This window comes from Vidua macroura, chromosome 26 (genome assembly GCF_024509145.1).
Source record: "Vidua macroura isolate BioBank_ID:100142 chromosome 26, ASM2450914v1, whole genome shotgun sequence".
NCBI classification, from domain to species: Eukaryota; Metazoa; Chordata; class Aves; order Passeriformes; family Viduidae; genus Vidua; species Vidua macroura.
In genome coordinates this window covers 3,571,321-3,590,206 of record NC_071596.1, presented here as the reverse complement: position 1 = coordinate 3,590,206, position 18,886 = coordinate 3,571,321, and the positions used below count along the sequence as shown (strand labels likewise).

Below are 18,886 nucleotides of genomic sequence, written 5' to 3'. Positions count from 1 at the left end.
CCCCAGAGCCCTTGGGGACAGGTGTCCCCTCCAGGTGTCCCTGGTTCCAGGGGCTGCAAAAGAGGAGTGGGAGCCCTCAGAGCACCCCAGCAGCTGACAGACTCCGCTCTCTGCCTTCGATCAGTGTTGGCTCCTGTTTGCACTTACCAGCTCTGAGTGGTTTTTAATTATTGATGCCTCCTTTAGCTTTTATCTGGTGCTCGCTGCAGCCAGGAAGAGCTCGGCATTCCTGCATTAGCGGTGAGCTGGGAAGGAAGCCCTGCTCCTCCACCGTTCCCGTGCCATTGTTTCAGGCAGAGCTGGGCTGTGAAATGAGGAGGGTGGGAGCCACAGGGGGATGTGCCAGAGGCGACTCCGACTCCCGCTGGGGGTTCTGTCCTGCGGGAAGGAGCCAAACAAGTGAAACCCAGTGAAAAACTGCCAGCTGCTCGCTGCATGGAGGAGGAAGGAGGCCGGGGTTTGACCCTCCAGTGCCAGGCAGGTGGAAGGGAGGAGATGGGTGACAGCAGAGTTTTGTCAGCTGTGAGCTGGCAGCTGTGAGCAGCAATCCATGTCAAGCCTGGGGTAATGCTGTGCTGCTTGGTGCTCAGGACATGGGGCACTGCCAGGTGGGGTCCTGCCCCTCTGCCCCTGTGTCCACGGCAGCCTCTGTGGGCAGCAGGGCAGGGGCTGTCTCTCTCTACCCACCCTTTATGAGTCAGGCCTCTGCTGAGTTTTCCCAAGGATCCTGGGGCAGCAGAGCTGGTTCTCAGACCATCAGCCCTGTCCCACTCTGGCACCACGAGCTCTGGAACACGAGGAGAAAGGGCTTCTCTGCCAGGAGCCAGTCTCAAAGCATCCCTGAGCAGCTTTGGGGGGCCCTTGTCAGCTGTGTCCTCGCAAGGGCTGAGCTGTTCTGCAGGGCCCGAGAGGGGCTCCTGCCTTCTGAGAGGTTACAAGGCCTGTTTGGAAGGAGAGAAGCTGTTTCCTCAAGTCTGCAGCTACTGGGAGAGTCACGAGGGAGGTATTTTTAACCCTTTTCTTTGCTGTTAGTGTGGGTTAGACTTACAGTTTGTTATGTGGTTAAGATCTGAGCCCAAATCTGGGCTCAGTGCCGAATGAAATGACTCCCTTTGGAGAATGGTAAACAGAGCCAGGCTGGAAGCACGGGGAACAACCCTGCTCCTCAGTAGGATGGGATATCAGGGTGCCCCCCAACCTGCAGGGAAATGCTTTGGGAATGGAACATCATGGGAAGCAGGAGCGCAGCACAAGGTTCAGCTCAGCACCTGCTGGAAGGTGCAGGCGATTTGGAGAGCCCAGAAGTTTTCTCTTTGTACTTTAACAGAGGGTTTGCTCCCCAGAGGGAGCAGGGAGATCCCCACAGCCCAGTGCAGAGCAGCTCCCCAGCCCCAGTGGCCTCGTGGTTTGTCCAACCCCCTTGCCCAGTGAACCGAGGCCGCTGATTAGCTCCAACAAGAGCGACCTCTCTTCCTGAAAGCAGCCCTGAACAATTTCTCCTAAATCCTCCTCCCTTGCATATCCACCAGGAGTAACATCCCCTCTCCCAGGGCTGCCCACGGGCTCCGTAACCCACCAGCCCCTCCACACCTCAGTGCTGGGTGCACCAGGACTCCCCCAGCACGGCTTCCTCCCCAGAGGAAGGAAATTTTCCCACTCCAACTGGCCTAAGAGATACCGAGGGGAAGATGTTATCAGGGTGGAGCAGGCTCTGAAGCCAGAGGACAGCTCTAATTATCGAGAGCCAATTCCATTACAGCAATCTCAGCCCCAGGGCACCGCAGGCCGGATTTTCCAGAGGGGCCTGAGAGCCACAGAAGTAGCTTATCCTCTGTGCCCATAGGAAAAATGAATTATGCACACACAGAGCAGACCTGTGGCAGCCCGCAGGGACCTCCACACATGTTACCAAAGCAGCACAGAGCTGATAGACCTTGGGGGCACTTCGCTCCTTGCTTTTCTTCTGGAGAGTCCCCCGCTCCCTTTTCACCACCCACCACTTTCACCTTGAGCTCGTTTGTTCTGGCTTTGCCCGGGCATCCTCCTGGCCCTGGTTCCAGCAGATTGCAGCTGTGGCACAGCCCCCACCTCTGCAGGGGCGTCCCAGAGCCACAAAGGCCACAGGGACTTTGTGGGAATGTGGCCCCATTCCATCAGCCCTTACAAGAGAAGCCAGAGGTGTGAATGTTAACCCTGCTCGTCCTGGCTCCCAGAGAAACCTACAGAGAGGGAGAGCAGCACATCCAACAAGGAAGGATAATCTGGGATATGCTACCAGCTGAAGGAAGGAGGGCTGCACCTCCAGACACCTCCCACAGCACAGGTGAAGCAGGAAAATTCAGTTCTCCCCAACTGAGTCCCCCATCTGAAAGGACAGGAGACACAGGGAAGTATTTTAAACTCATCCCAAAGGCAACAAGAAAGCGGCAGCAAGTCACGGTTTTAACCAACCTTCTTATTTCTTTATTTGAAAGGCACAGCTTGTACGTCCTTGATACAGCATTTTCAGTTCCTCTTATTATAGGTCAAGTGATTAAACACAAAAAGCAAAACAAGATCTTTCTAAAGAACTATATACAAACACCAGATTATTATTTATTATTTTTTTTTCCATTTTTGTTTTTTAAGAAGACACGCTAGCGCACGGAGATAAGAACAGAGAAAGCTGCTGTATCCTCTACACAGGGCAGGGGCACAGGGAGGGGGAGGCTGGGGAAGGCTCTCGGTCTTGCCTGCCCCCTCTGCCCAGCCCCCCGGGCCCCCGCAGCCCGATGCTGTGCTGGGGGGAGCAGGTGGCACAGGCTCCCCCTCCAGCCCAGGGTGAAGCCCCTGGCAGCCAGAGCTGGTTGAGAACAGGTACATGCAGAACAGCAAGGCTGTTGTTAGGCCTGGTATTAGTGCAGGAGGGGCGTGGGGGACACGGGGCCAGGGCGATGCGACGAGACCAAGAGCGCCTGGGGAAGGGAGGAGATTGTTCTGGGCCAGGGATCCTAGCAGGGAGTTGTGCAGAACCGTTAGGATCAAGGGGCAATCTTTAAATACCGAGGGGGGAGCAGCAGGTGGAGGGAGGGGCCACATGGCACCGAGGAGCTGGGACAGCCAGGGGGCAAAGTGGCCCCAGAGCAGCCCAAGCCAGACTCTGGCTCGGCTCAGTGAGTGGGAGGAGGGACGGGGAAGGCAGGCTGGGCACAGGGAGAGCACGATTGGCCACACGGGTAATGCTATGGCGCTTGCATTGCTGTGCAGCAGCCGGGGACGGCGCTGGGGACACCCCCAGGCCCTGCCACCCGCCCGTGGGGACGGGCCTGGCAAGCTGCCACCGAGCACAGGTCACCACGGCCCTGCTGCACAGCAATTAGAGAGAGATACTGCATTTTGCACTAACCCGCCCCCTCCCTCCCCCAGCCAGCCCCCTTCCCCCGGCCCCCCGGTCGCTCTAATCCGATTTCTCGCCGTCGTCATCTTGGTGGGCATCCCCGTCGTGGCCGTTCTTGTCCTCCTTGGAGAGGTGAGCCTGCGAGCCCAGGGCCGAGAGCGACAGGAGCCCGGTGCCGGCGCTGACAGCGGGGAGTGACGGGGGCTGGAGCCCCACGGGGAGCGGAGTCAGAGGCAGAGCGAGGGCTTGGAGCTGCGACAGCTGGTGAGCTTGAAGCTGCTGCTGTAGGGAACGATGGACAGACACAGAGACACAACGGGGGTATTGTCATTTGGAGTGCACTTGGAGCCCAAAGCAAGGGCCTGGGCTGGTCACAGTGTGCCAGCAATCAAGCTTAAACCAGGGGTTTAAACAAGCTTAAACCTCAGGGTTGGGTGGGAAAAGAGGCTCTCGAGTCCTGCTGCTGCGACAACCTCAAGAGAAGACTCAACATTGTGTCCCCAGCAGGACACGCAGCCCCTACCCCACAGGACATCTGGCCTCAGGCTCTGGCATGTCCCAAGGCTGCAGTTAAAGCCCTCACTCACAACTCTGACCAAGAGCAGATGGTGTTTTCATGCTGAGTGCCTACTGTGGTTCCTGCTCAAAACCAAAGCTCCTCTCCTGCCACCCTGCTGGCACAGAGCAGGGACCCCTGCAAACACCACAGCAAGCCTGGGTGGAACCAGCCCTGTGCCAGCACAGCCAGCCCAGCCTTGCAGCCTCATCCCACTGCAGCCACAGCACCAGAGCAGGGGTCCCCTGATGTCCCCAGGTTGAGAATCTGCAGCCCAGCTCTGTGTCCTGGCCAGAGGCCTGGATTCCCACCCCTCCCAACCCAAACTAGACATCACGTACACGGATGATGGAGTTCAGTTCTGGCGCCGTGACCTGCTTAGCTCGTTCAATGGCTCCCAAGACTTGCTGCTGATGCTGGCGAGGAAAAAACAGAGGAATTTGGGGTCACTTGTAGTGCCACAGGGAAGCAGAATAGGGGCCCGGTCCACACAATCAGGCTGGTTACCCCACAGCTGGAGACAGCTGCACACACTTCACCCAAGGGCCTCCCACCCAGGCCTAGGGCAGCAAGGAGCAGGGAAGGAAGCACCTTTGTCTCATCCCCATCCTCACCACAGGGTTAAACAGGTCCCCTCTTACCCCCAGCCTTGTCCTGCTCTCCACACACCCAGAGATCCTTGGCCAGAAGGCTCCAAGGTGGGCAGTGTCTCATCCTGCCACCCTTCACCTACACAGACCCTCTAACAAACAAAACAAGCCCTAAAAATCAGAAGCTTTTGAGAAGCTCCTTGGGACACATTCTGGATACCAACTTCAGCAGCAGCTGGGTGTCCCAAACACAGGCAGAAAAAATGGATGGATCACATACTTAAAAAAAATAAAGGAGAACTCTACTTGCTCCTTGCAGAGCACGAGGTTTCTGAAACACCAGGCCCGTCCACTGCACTTCAGCAAGGGGATTTTTCTTTTCATTTTGGCAGCAGGACAGGGTTAAGGATTGCATTAAGATGCAAAAGATTTAGCTGGGGCTTAGTTATTAGGCAACCCTGATCTGATCAGCAAGCGACTTTGTCCGTCCTAAGAACAGGTGGGTGGGAAAAACAGAACCTGTGTCCCAAGCCCAGCACTGACCCCAAGCAAGAAGCCTCCAACCCCCAAAGGGCCAGGAGAGCTGCTCAGAGCTCAGCCTCCAGGGGAGACAGAAAATACAGCTCTAGAAGTGCTTAATCCTCCCTTCAGACAGCAACTCCCAAGCACCCCCTCCCCCAATTAATTTCTCAGGGGAGTGGGAGGAGCCCATCAGCTGCATTAATTAATGAGGCAGAGGAACCAGATCTCAAAGAGGATGAGAGGAGGTATCCTCCATATGGAGGTATTTTTTTAAGTGTCCTTCTCCCCTGATTAGCACCCAAAGCTCCCACTGCTGATGTGGCTGATGGCTCAGGAGCCACGGGCAGGAGAGAGCAGGAGCAGCTTTGTCCCCAGCTGCCACAAAAGGGATGGAAGGGTATTGGAGTTCTGCATACTGAGAATTTTAGAATTTCTGTGCTGACAGACTCTGACTCCCAAGAGAGCACTGCATTTGACCCGAGGCTGTGAAGAAAGCTTCCAAAATTGATTGATAACACCGGGATTACAAGTTTGATTAGAAGTGTGTAATATCACAGGGTACAAAACTTCCAGTTTAGAGTTTTAGAATATAGTAATATATAGAGAGCAAGATAGAAGCAGGGTGGACCAACAGAGGAGCACATTACCCACCACACAGTGCTCCAGGAGCCAACCCTGCCTTGAAGGGCTGGTCCCCACACCTTGAGAGCAAGCAAGGGTTTGCCAGCCCAGGGGTGGGGAGCTGCCTGTGCTGCAGGGCTGTGACACCTCGCTGGCTGCAGAGGGACAGCAGCCTCCATGCCAACAAGCTGGGGGGACTCACCTCTTGTGAAAGGTACGGCAGAACCTGTGCACAAATCCCATTTAGCCTCTTGACAATTTCAGCCTAAAAGGGGGGAGAAATAAAGAGGAAAAGTCAGGCAGCTCAGGACTGAGAAGCCACAGCATCAGCTGCCCCACCTCCCCCAGGCAGGCCCGAGTCCCCAAATGGCTCTGAGAGAAGCCACTCTCCTGGCAGCATCCTGGTGCCATGGGGATCCCCCTGCCCTCTGAGGCTTCTCTCTGCACAGTTCAATGAAGGGATGCTGCTGAATGCAAAGAGCAAAGTTTCCTTATTCCTCTTCCTCTCCAGGTCCCCGACATTCATTTAACAAATTGGGAGCAACCAGAGAGCAAAGTTCCTGCAGAGCCAGGTGGGGATGTGCTGAATTGCATTTGCCACATGGACACAGACATACACATGGCTGTTCAGCCCTCTCAGGCTCCCCCTCCCCAGCAGAGCTGCTGGACTGGGGCTACTGGGGGAGACCAGAGGGGCTGGGCAGCCTCCTCACTCCCCTCACAGCAGCAGTGGCAACTTCTGGGGTGTTAAATGCTTTTCTCCTGGCAAATAGTGAAGCTAGCAGTCCTTTGCAAATCACTTTCCAAAGGACTCGAAATACAGAGCCAAAGGGTGCAGGTACACACCAAAACCAGCTGAGGGGAACCCCAAAAGCACCACAGGGAAGCAGATGAGGCTGGGAGAGATTCGTGGGACAGCAGTGAGGATTTGTGGCTCAGATTTTTCGACAAGATCCAGGTTTTCCCAGGGAAGCCAGTCTCATGGGCTTAGCAACAAGGGCAATGGGATCAGAAGCACCAAGTGCCTTTGTGAGGAACAGAACTGTGCTAAGAGGCTTAAACTGAGCCACGACACGCAGCCGACTTTGTGACTGGAGCTGGATGGAGCCAGATAGAGACGGGCTCAGAGGAGGCTCATGTTGTTAACACCACAGGTAATTAGTCACTGAGGATAATTAACAACTTAACCACCAGTGAGGGTAATGAGCAAACTTATCCAGGCTACCACAGTCTCCAAGCCGCAGCTCCAGACCCTTCCTGGTGCTCAAGTATCTGTTCAGGCCCTGGGGAGAACCACAGGGTGCCCAGAGCCCAGGATGGTAGCCCCCAGGCCAGCACTGTGATCCTGAGAGGTGGGGGGCCCTGCATTTCAAAGGCAGCTCTGACATTTTACAGGCTGATGGCATTTCTAGCTCCTGAAAGGCAACTGAAGTGACAGAGAGCAACGCAGAGCAGACAGCCCACTTTCCTCAGGAATTACAGCACTTGGAGATGCTCTTCCCCCTACCTGTTTGTGCATTTCAATATTCAGCCCGTAGGACATCTCATAGTACTGCAGAGCAGGAGAGAAGAGAACAAAACAAATTGTAAGTCAAGTCTCTGCCAGGTAAGTGCTGGGAACCACCACTGCATTCCTGGCAGGGTTTTTCTACAAAGGCTGGGCAAGGCAGGAGAGCAGAGGCAAGCCCCAGGAAACAAAGACAGCAGGAGGCAAGCACAGAGACACCCTCCAGGTGCTCCCTGCCCACCCTGCTCCAGACTGGAGACTTGCCCCACAGGACTCCCCTCACAGACACCTTTCCACAGTCTGCATCAAGGTGAGAGTGAGTGATGCTGTGTCAAACCTGGAAAAAGGCTCAGGGCTGCAGACTTCCCTAAGCACAGCCAGGAGAGAGGCAGCCTGGCTCTGTGAGCTGTGCCTGGCCAGTATCCTAAAGCCCACATGACTGCTTCAGCAGCAAACGGGAGAGATCACAACTGGACTTCATCTAGCAAGTAACACATCCAGCTGCACACAGCTCCAGCTGTTTAGGAACGAGTTATGTGGAAACCTCCCCCCTCCACACACAAAAACAATCCACCCAGAAAACCCCTGCACAGCAGCAACAGGCAGCTACAGACAATCTATTGGCAGAAGCAGCTAATTCCTGACCCCTGGAAGAAGCTCTTAAAAGGCTGATGTTTTGAGAGTTTAGAAACCTCCTCCTGCAGCCTGCAGGGTGCAATCCTGATTCTTCCAAAGGGAAAAGAACAATCCACATCTGTGCTCATTTAGCTGAAGATCACTGGCATCCTGGTACCGACGCCACAAGGCGATGAAGCGCCCGGCTTGGTATCAGAATGATCTCAGCCTGCTGCGGGCTCTCGAGGCTTCTTTGCATTCTGAAGACCGAGCAGGAAGCAGGAGCCCGTCCCCCAAGCTGCCAATTGTGACTTATTCAAAAATCAGAGCAGCTGTAGCAGCTTTGCACATTCACAGGAACCCTCCTCTTGGCTCCCCGTGATGGGGAGCGGCAGCAGCTCCGGCTCAGCCACGCAGACAAGGCAGGAGCTGCTGCGCCTGCAGAGCCTCCAGCGCTGCGCCACGAGTAACAGCCCTTCCCCTCTGCTGCTGACAGCAACCTGAATCAATTCTGGTGACTGCCAGCATTAAGGGAAAAAAAAAAAAATGTATCTTGGCCACTGCTGGAGATGAGGGTTTCCGTGCAGACTGCGAGGCACAGGAAGCAATTGTTTACCAGTGAGAACGGGGCAGGCTTCCCCACTAATACACCAGGAGAGCTGTGACCTCTTCTCCTTGTCCCCAGCCCCAAGCACACCTTGCTCCCCACAGCCTCAGAGTCTGGCCACAAGAGCAGTAGAGAAAGATGAAGGGGCCAGCTAGCTCCCTTATTTCTCATTTTTTAAGTCTTAACTCTGCTCTGAAGAGCTGCTCTATTAATTTCTACATCTTATCTCTTCTTTCCAGGGCAGGTGCAGCAGCTGGCAAGCAGGAACCAGCTCATCTACATGGACAGTATTGCAGCCTCCCATTAACTCCATGATAGGAAAGGAAGAGACCACAGCCCTGCCTGGCATCCCTCCCCTGTGCTACAAGGGCTCCAGAGGCATTACCTGGCAGGCAAACCCTCACCCTGCCCACCAGAACATGGCTGTTCTCTTGGAAAGCCACAGCTAAGCCTGCTGCCCACACGTGGCACCATTTCTCACGCCTTTACCAAGCACTGCCCTGGGGCTTGCACACCCTGTGCTGGTTCACACGTGCCAGCACTCAGCACCACGGCTCAGCAAGGCTGCGGGGTCACCACAAGGTGCACAGGGTTTAGCCCTGGCACAGAAGCTGATTTCTGCTTCTAACTCACACCTGGCTTGTGGGGTTTCCCAGTTTCATGACTTCTCAGAGCACTGCTTTGTCTCTCACTGGCCATGACCTTCCCAGAGTCCCCAGACACCTGCACACCAGCACCTTGCATCACCTTCTCAGGTGTGTAAGAGCTGTCACTTCCTCTGGGCCAAGGACCCATCAAGCGATCCCCCACCGGGCCCCATTTTCTACATCAAAAAACTCCCTCCCACCGTGCACTTCAACAACCCCCTGCATGCAGCCAACACAAAACAGCCCCGTTTTCAGAGAAGAGCCAATTCCAGCCCTGCTGAGAGCCCTGGAGCTCTGCGGGGCGTGGGCTCCCTGCCAGGCAGAGCCCAGGCACAGGCACCTGCTGGTGTTGCCACCCACACACTCTGCTCTGGGCTGCTGGGCCGGTCCTTACCATGACGTAGTGACGCTGCATCTCCGATTTCTCGCTGGCTAGTTTGTCACATTCCAGCTTCAAGCTGAAAAGCCAGAAAACAGTAAGAAAACCACAAACAGGAGGTGAGAGAGTTGATCGCCACAGAGCAGCTGCTTCCTGCATGGCCTCATCCCGGCCAGGCTGGATTCTTGGACATCACTATCTGGACTTCAAGGGGTGGCCAGAGCAGAGCCCAGACAGGCTGTGCTGGCACAGTAGTGACCACACAGAGCCTGCTCCCACTTTCTCAGCTGGAGCCCTCCCCAACACACACATTCAGGAAAAGGACACAAGGCTATCCACCAGCAGAACGCTGACCTCCCTCAGGCAAATCCATTCCACAGGAAGCAGAATGCTGGGGAGAAGCAGAGTTGGCTGCCCAGGGAGGGGTTTGCCTTTCCTCAACAGATCGCTGGCAGCTGGGGACAGATTCTGGCACAGAACCTGTCTGCAGCACTCAAAAGATGTTCCAATACAACATCAAAACCAAAGCCAGACCCACTTCTGGATGGGGGCGGGGGGGGGAGGCCCAAGTGCAGCACATCCCTCCAGAAGCAAGGATTTTTCCTCTCTCCTAGATTCTTCACACCCTTCAGAGAAAGTGCCGCTGCTCCCAGTGTTTTATGAGACTCCAACTCACCAGCCGAGCAACTGCAGCCAGCATGTGCTGTGGTTTTATGTTTCAAACAAGAAACAGCTTCACCTACACAAAACCTGCTCCTTCTTGAGCAGATTAAGTCCAAGGGGGTGGAGCGGCACGGGGGGGGGGGGGAAAGCTTCCCTTTCAGCAGGAACCCCTACTCCCCTGATGGCACTGCCAAGGCACAGAGACACCAGGAAATGGCCACTTCCCAGTAGTTTTTCTGCCTGCTGCTGCCAAAATGACACCACCACAAACTTGTAACCTGCCCGCAGGCAGAGCCCGGGCTGGGGGACATTGCAGCCACATGGCACCAGTGCACACACCAAAACCAGCGCCAGGCCGTGGCAGAGGGCATCACCCAGACCATTTAAACCGAAGGGCTTCATGTTTATGTCAGACACACACACGCAAAGCAACAGATTGTCTCAAGCCAGCTTTTGGGTCAGCAGCACTATTTCCACACACATTCACAGAAAAGTATAAGCTTTTGGATTTAAGTGCTCCCTGCAGCATTTGCAGTCCAGGAATGGCAGCCAGCGAGAAAAACTAAGGAAAACTCCCAGCAAGAGGCAGGAGGCCTGGCAAGTGTCTGTGCAGTCCTGGCTGAGCAGCACTTGGAGGAAAGACCTTGGCTGGAGAAGGGAATGGGCGTTCTCCTCGCTGGGCTCCCATGTGGACACGACCAACGCCGTGCCCGAGCTGCTCCTCCAGCCAAAGGTGTCCCAAGCTACGCGACCGGCTCCCCTTCCCCAAATTCTCATCCGGTCCCCGGAGCGAAGCGACGAGCGGAAGGATCGGAGCGATTCCCGTGCACCGGCCGGCCCGGCGGGGCTGCGGGACGGGCGCGGGGGCAGCACGTACCTGTGGTACTGGGCCTGCAGCAGCTGGAACTCGTCCTTGATGCGGTCGCACGAGTCGGAGGTCGTGAACTTCAGCTGCTGAGGCAGGTGAGAGGAGCCCTTGAACAACAGGAGACAGCGCTGGGGCCGGAGCCGGCGGCCGCCGGGCCCCCCCCGCCCCGAGCCCGCCCCGCTCTCGCCGCACCGGGGGCCGAGCCCCCGCCGGGGGGCAGCGCCCGTGCCCGGGACGCGCCCAAGGTCACCCGTGGGGCCCCTTCCCCGGGTGCCGCCTGCGGCCCCGCCGCCCCTCGGCACCGGCCGCGGCTGCCGGCGGCGGGAGGCGCTCGATCCCCTCGACCCCGCGGGGCCGAGGGAGGCCGGGCAGCCCCCGCGCCTGTCCCGCGGCCCCGCCGGCGCCCGGCCCCGCCCCGCGGCCGCTCCGGCCCGGGGCCGCGCCGTACCGAGTGCCGGCTTTGTGGAAACATCATGTCAGGTTGCGGCTCGGTCCCCGCACGGAGCGGCCCGGTGCCGCCTCCCGCCCCCGCCGCGGCTCCCCGCGCCGCCGCCGCCTTTGTCCGCGCCGGGTCCGGCCGCCCCGGCCCCGCGGCCGCCCCGCCCCGGCCGCGCCGCTCGCCCCGCGCCGCTCCCGCCGCCGGCGCCTATTGTCTAATGGCGGCTGCGGCTCCGGCTCCGTCCTGCGGCTGCTCGGCACCACCTGCCGCCGCCGCCGCCTCCCCGGCCCGGGCGGGCCCACGGCCGCGCCCGCCCCCGCCGGTCCCCGCCCCCGCCGCGCGGCGCCGCCGGCCGCGGGCACCGGGCCGGGCTGCGCTCGGTGCCGCGCTCGGTACCGCGCTCCGTGCCGCGCTCCGTGCCGCGCTCCGTGCGGCGGGGCCCGGGCGATGCGGCCCCGCGGTCCGGACGGGCCTTGCCCCGCCGGCCTCTGCTCCCCGCGCCCGGCCGGGGCTGCCGGCCCTCCCCGCAGCCTCCCGGTGCCGCGGCCCGCCGGGTGTCCCTGCCCGTGCCCCCGGGCCCCCCGGAGCCCGCGGGGTTCGGCCGGGCCGGGGCAGAGCCCGCGGGGCAGGCCCAGGGTCCGGCCGGCCTGAGGCGGGTCCCGAGCCCCGGAGCGGCCCTTGCCGGGCAGTGAGGCTCCTCGCCCTTCGCAGCTCATTTTCACGCCCTTCCCCAAGCAGAACTGGCATTTTTTTTTTTTTACCCAGAGTTTCGTTTTGCTTTATTTCAGTGTTGCCCTTGGCTGAGCGTGAGGGAAGGCAAAGGAAAAAGGTATTTCACCTACAACTGGCCCCCAGAGAAACCTCTGATCTCCAAACAATGGAATATTCTGCTCTGGATGCAAACTTTGGTCCTAAATCTGCTGCCCGAGGAGGAGACCCTGCAGTTGGTGTCCTGCGGGATCGATTGCATCCCCCCAGAGAGCAGTGGGGTGGGGAATTCAGCCACAGACTTTATTTCTGGAAGGACTTTGTTGCTATGGGGCCTCTTGCAAAGCCACACGCACAAATGTGCCCTGCTGAGGCAGGATCAGGTCCTTGGACGCCATTCGGAGAATAACAGGCAGGAGCACAGTTGGTACGTGTGAGCACGCAGGGAGCTTTCATAAATTTTGGATGTTGCTCCTTGTCTATCTTTAAAAATCAGTACATTTTCTGATTAAAAATAAAACCCTACACGTCATGACTCCAGCAATGTGGGCTGGCCTGTTGTGGTATTTATTTTTAAAAAGAACAATATAGCAGCTGAGTTATTGTGACACCTCCTGCATATTGTGCAGTAGCTTTTTCACTCCAACATCTCCATATTAGTGGAAACTGTGACAGCTTCATGCCAAGGATTATTAATAGTGCAGGCAGGCTTTGTGTCCCTGCAGAATAAGGGTTGGAAAACAGGGCAGACAGTCTTTCCCCCAGTGGGGTTGGCATCCCGGTCCCCCTTTTTACATGGAAAGAAACTGAGTCACCCCAGCTTAGGCTCTGCTCAAGGGCAGAGAAATGCAGTTAATAGTCAGTGTGTGCATGCAGCCAGACCAGGTCCCTGTTGTCCCCTTCCCCTGGTCCTGGAGCAGCACAGGCACCCTGCCCTACCCTTGCAACAGCTTGCAGTCACTCCCTTCCAAGTGGGAAATGAAATGCTCCTTTATTGGCATTTCTGTTGGCTACAAAATGTTCCATTTTATCTTTTTTTTTTTTTCCTCCCTCTCTCCTTACATTCTTCCAGGAAACACTCTAATTTACGGTATAATCTTGGCAAATCCCAATCCAGGGGAACACAAACTCGCTTGTGCCTGGTAAATGACTTTTTAATGGGCTCATTTCCAGCCGGGCAATGCACCTGCATCTGAAGAAGAGGGGATTTTAGCCTGGCCCAGGCTGAGTAGGGGCTGGATGTGGTCTGGGCACAGAGGAGGTGACCCCAAACACAGCCTGGTGAGCGCTGGGGGGTTCCCACAGCCCACCTCAGACCCAGCTTGAGAAATGAAGGTTTTTCCAGCACATGAAAGGGAGTTCTGTGTAGGAGCTTTCCAAGTGAACCAACATTTGTCTGCTGCAAAGCTGTTTGAAGGCAATGTGGGGAAGCCCCCCACTCCCTCAACATCTTGGCCAGGAATAAAGACTTGCTGGATTCTTGCTACAAGAGGGCTGGCTCGGGGTTGGGCATGCAGGTGGGTTTCCAGAAAGCCACGAGGGACAGAGAGGGCAGAAACATTTTGCATTTCTAATGGAGCAAGAAGCTGTCCCAGTCCCTGGCCCCACTGGAACAATTCATACAGGGATGTCCTAATGAAACCAGAGAAACTTCCTATTAGTTCCTAAAAGGAGCAGTCTAACAAAGCTGCCAAAAATAAATCTGTGTAATGAAGAGCCTTTGTAAATTATTCAGATATTATATCCCACTCCAGCACTGGTTCAAGGAGAGAGGTTGTACAGACATTTTCTGCTCTGAAGCTCTGGACACAAGGTGAAAGCCATGCTGTCATTATTATGAAAATGTAGGCCCCGAGATCCTGCTTTTACCCTGAGAATACTCTCTCTTTTACCTGGAATTAAAGAGGAAGAAATAAAAAAGGCACAGCAGCAATTCAGGCACTGAGACAAGGAAGGCTTTTTCCCTTTCTCCACAGCCTCAGGGTCTCCAGAGTGGCACGGACGGGACCCCACTGGGTGTGGGGTGCCTCAGCCAGCTTTGAATGCTGTGGCCTCCTTCCAGTAGAAACAGGGCTGAGACCCACCAAACTCATTAAACTTCAGCTGCCCTTGATACCCCACCTGCCAAGAAACCCCAATCCCTCCCTGGGCTGCAATCCCCCACTGCTTCCCTGTACTCAGACATCTGTGAGGCATTTTATACGGGCCAGTGCTGGCAGCTTGTAGGCTATTAGCCACAGGCAGCCCCATGCCACTCTGCTGGGGCTCACAGAGTTCTCCCCTTTCTGCCTCCCTGCTTCCCCAGCCCCTCTGTGCCAGCAGCAGGGCTGCTCCCTGTTTTTTTGGTTTTGTTTTGTTTTGTTTTGCCCAGCCCTGCTGCCACTGCACACACAGCCCTACCACGTCTGGGCCACCTGGGATGGGATGGGATGGGGAGGCCAGGACTGGTGGTGGAGGTCGGGCACTGGACCTTGGCCCCCTGCCACATCCAGGCCAGACTGTCCCTTATCATCCCTCCTATCACAGGGATTATTGGCTTTTGATATTAAACTTTCTCCAGATAGCACAACACAATCAGCCAGACATGAGGCAAGGACTGGGCAGGCCAGGCAGTGATTTACACATGACCTGCCTCTCAAATCCCTCTTCCACATAAGGGGCTGTCTTCCTTCTCTCCCTCACCACCTCCCAACTCTGCTGCTGTTAGGAGCTGTGCAGGTCTCCCTGCTGCAGCAAAAGGCTGGAATGAGCAGTGGGGCTGCACAGGCTCCCGGGGAGCCAGAAGTGCAGCACTCCTCCCCACAAACATGGCACTGGCAGGGCACAAACGCCTCCAGCAGTGCTGTCCCTCACCCCCATCACCACCCAGCCCCAACTGCTGCATCCCCTGGGACACCCAGGTGCCCCTGATGGGACACAGCAGAGTCCCAGCACCTCAAGAGTGCTTATTCTGCACTGTATGCCCATGGTTCCATGCTCATTTCCTGCTGAGACTGTCTTGCTGCTTGCTCTCAGAGGCAGAAATGAACAGCAGTCCAAATTCCTCGCCTACACTAAGAAGAAAAATGAGAAATTGTCCCTGGATGTGCATAGGGTCCCAGCCAGGAATGGCCTCTAGGCAGAAAGGGCCTTTCTCCAAGAGCAGCCTTGGTCCAGGCAGGCTTTTTACAGCTGGTAAAACATTCCTACCCTCTTTGATCCCGTTTTATCAGTGACTTGGAATAATTGGGCTCCATTCCTCACGGTGGCTGCCCCCCACCCCTCCCTTCTGCTGTGGCCTGTGTTTTTGCTGCAGACTGATTAGGGGTAATTATCATCCTTTTTACCAGCCAAAGTGCAAGGAACAGTTCACACTCCTTGCAGGAAGCAGGAAAGGGATTTTGCAGCTGAGCCGTGATTAGGAAGCACATGGCAAGGATGCCTGAACCTGCTTGCTCCCTGGGTGGTGTCCCTGAGGCATTTGGTGGGAGATAAGCAGGAAATTTGGAGCTGTGAGACAGTCAGGAGGTCCGGGGGAATCCACTGACCCTTTGGTCATGAGAAGCTTCCCAGCACAGTTTGCAGAAGCAGCAGTGTGAATCCCTCTGCATGTGAAACGCAGACTGAGCCTGAAGGGAGTGACCCACAGGGGCTGGAATGGGCAAAGGAGCAGCTCCCTGAGCAGGCCCACCTGTGCTGTGGGCATGGCCAGGGCTCAGGACTCTCCCCTCTCTCCTCTGCCTCTCTTGCTGGACGAAGGGAGGAGCCAGATACCGATTTTAGGGTCAAAAGGATCACCCAGGCTCATGTGAGGCAGATTCCTCCTGCCCCTGTGCAGGATCAGTGTTCATCTACTGCACTGGAGCTGCACCAAACACGTATTTGCAGCAGTTTCTGAGATTTGCAGAGGGAAGACAGATTACTACACCCTTAAGAGTCTTTCTGTACTTGGCTAGTTCAGCAGCACTCCTCCAGGTAGGGAGAACATTTCTTCCTGACCTCAATTTATGACAAACGCTGAAGCATGAGGCTGGATTGATTGCACAAGGAGATTGTGTCTTAGTAACTTGTGTGAATGCTGCAGCAGCTATGCTAATTCATCATTCCTTTATTTATGAAATCTGTGTGCAGGTTGAGTGCAATTAAATGATGTATTTTGGGATCGTAGGGATGAAAGGATCACAGAAAATGTAGGTTTGTTATCCTAGTTTACTGTGCACTGAGCCCACCTACAACACCATGACAAACCAGATGTGAAACATAAGGTTTAAAAAAACTAATCCAGCAATTGCTGTCACGGGCTGCATTTGTCAGCGTTGTTTGATCTCAGTGCCTTTGCTCCTCTGTTCAGAGAACTCAAATCTCGTGGCATCTTCCTGTGACAGGCAATTGAAGAACTTGTAAAATTAATTTTGGGGGAGGATGAAACATTTGACACGTGCTATGCAGCTGGCTCCCTGGTCCCCATCAGCACCCAGAGAGAGTCCAGACACATTCCTCCTTTGAATATCACAAGAGAGGGAGGCTCTGCAACCACTCTGAGCAACCTGTGCTGTGTCAGCAGCACAGGAAAGTTCTTCCTCATGTTCAAGGTGGAACTTGCTGTGCATCAGTTTCTGCTCATTGTCCTATTGCTCAGCAGCTGAGCAGAAACTGCTCCATCCCCTGGCAGTTCCCTTCAGGTATTTATGGATATTGGTAAAATCCCCTCTTGGTCTTCTCCAGGCTGAGCACACCCTCAGCCTGGCCAGGATCACCTCCCTGACCTGCTGGCAATGCCTGCTCCCCTCTGGAACTCACAAACAGCTAAGAAATGGGGCCAGAATGGAGAAAAGAGCTGGTACTGTGCAATGTCTGCAGTGCTGCCCAGCACGATGTGTCTGCATCTCCACGGGCCTTGGGATCCCATCTCCATGGGCTCCTCCTCTCTGTAAACAAAGGGGGGTGATTTTGGGCTCAGCATTAGCTGCTGCAAATGTGGGCCATGGGAACAGTTGCTCTGGAAGTGGCCTGACACGTTCAGGATCAGCTTTCTGCAGGAGCAAGGACACGGAGCCTGGGGAATTGCACAGCGCACTGGTGACAGAGCTGAGGGAAACCCCAGGTCTCCTGGGAACCCTCTGAGCACCAAAACTTTTCCATTAGGGCAGAAAGGGAGGGAGTGGATGGGCTATTGTTGCTTGGAGAATGGCAGTTCTGTCATTCTTAAATCACACTTAGATCAGGACTCATCAAAACTCAACGTCTGTGGACCCAAACTTCCCATCAGCAGGAACTAAGGAAGTGGTCCAGAGGCTGGATGCAAATTTTATTGCTCGTTTTCTTCTGGCAAGCTGTGGAAATTTCTTCAGGATCTGCTGGCTTTTAGATTTTGATCCTGCCCAAGAGAAGGCAACCAAAACAATAGCTTCCAACACACAGCACCTCGTGGTCCAGAGCAGCTCAGCAATCCCAACTTGGGAACTCTTTAGCAGCCCCAGAGTGTCACCTGTGTCACCCTCACAGCCTCAGGACATGCACAGAGCTCAAGTGGCTTTGCCCAGTCAGGGCAGTGCTGCAGGGGTTGCAGGAACTTCAGTCTCCTGAAGGACTGTCCAGGAGTTCCAAAGGGCAACAGGGAGCAGCCACTGTGGCTTGGATCCTGGGTGTGCTGAGCACTTCTGTCTGCTGAATAATTTTCAGCTGCCAAAGCAAAACGACCACGTGGCCTCTGCAAGAGGTGTGTGATGAGTCCTGGCTGTGAGGTACCTGGGAGGGAAAGTAAGAGAATGTAACAAAGGGAGGCCAGTATTGATGCTGTTAAAGGCCAAACTATGAAAAAAAAAAGTTAGAAACTTATTTTAATTGAGGCAAATAACTCATGGGAATAGCATGGGTATAAGGGAGAATTTAAGTGGAAAATAAACCTGCTCTTTGTGAGTATCTTGTGTTTCTGTCTCAGCCAAACTGCCAAGAGGTAAGGACTGGCAGACCACTGCATGAGCCAGGAAGGCAGGTATGGAACAGCTCCATGGTGCTTTTTCAGACCTTCAAAAAGACTGTTTAGATACAGACCCCAGGCAAGGCAGGGTAAGAGCTGTGCAACCACAGGTGCTTGCAAGAGAGGCGTGCGTGTGGAGAGTCCAGGTGGCAGGTGCTCTGCTTGGGGCAGGGTCCCACAGGGCACAGGGGGGCTGCTCCGACAGACGAGGCTGCACTGGCAGCACAAGAACGAGCACAAGGTGTGGCACGAGGGGATGGATGCATCGGGCTGCTGGCTGGAGGACCCGCCACAGGTCAACAGGCACCTGGTAGGAAGCAATGAGAAGCAATGAGGGATGAAGGCAGCTCTGAGACGCCCTGTGTGGAGCGATGGGGCTCGGGAGGGCTGGGAGGTGGCACGCAGAGCTCGGAGCGGCTGCACACGGCCGGAGCCCGGAGCACAGCGCCGGCCCGCCGAGGCCTCAGCCTCTCCCTCCTCGGCCCTGAGGGCTGGGCGGCCGGGCCGGCGGGGTCTGCGGGCTGAGCCGCGCCCGTCCCACGCAGGCCGGGCCCGGCCCGCTCCGGGCACCCGCTGGCGGCTGCGAGCGCTGCGGGACGAGCCGCAACGTCCGGGGCCCGCCCTGTGCCGCCATCCCAGCGGCCTCCAAGGCCCTACCCGCCCGGCGTGGCCCAACCGCGGGCCCGCAGAGGGCGAGGGGAGGCGGCGGCTCCGCGCTCGGCCCGGCCGCGCCCGGTTACGGGAGGGTCCGGTCTCGTCCCGGCCCGCCCCGCCATGGGCGCCCGGTCCGCCACCTTCCCACAATGCCCGGCGGCCCCGCCCCGCTCCA

The 18,886-nt window shown here is 56.3% G+C and overlaps 1 protein-coding gene across 2 annotated transcripts; it reads right to left on the bottom strand.

Moving 5' to 3' along the window:
• Positions 1-2,434: 2,434 nt before the first annotated feature.
• On the bottom strand, positions 2,435-11,541 carry TLE5 (TLE family member 5, transcriptional modulator). Of its 2 annotated transcripts, none has more exons than XM_053999763.1 (7): positions 11,400-11,541; positions 10,961-11,058; positions 9,436-9,499; positions 7,173-7,217; positions 5,868-5,930; positions 4,274-4,348; positions 2,435-3,655 (listed from the first exon to the last, which is right to left on the bottom strand). In XM_053999763.1, the coding sequence occupies exons 1-7, from the start codon at positions 11,424-11,426 to the stop codon at positions 3,437-3,439; spliced, it is 591 nt and encodes a 196-aa protein (XP_053855738.1). In that variant the 5' UTR covers positions 11,427-11,541; the 3' UTR covers positions 2,435-3,436. The 2 variants fall into 2 exon arrangements, with proteins under 2 accessions (XP_053855738.1, XP_053855737.1); XM_053999762.1 differs by having other exon boundaries at positions 2,435-3,658; positions 11,400-11,539.
• Positions 11,542-18,886: the final 7,345 nt, after the last annotated feature.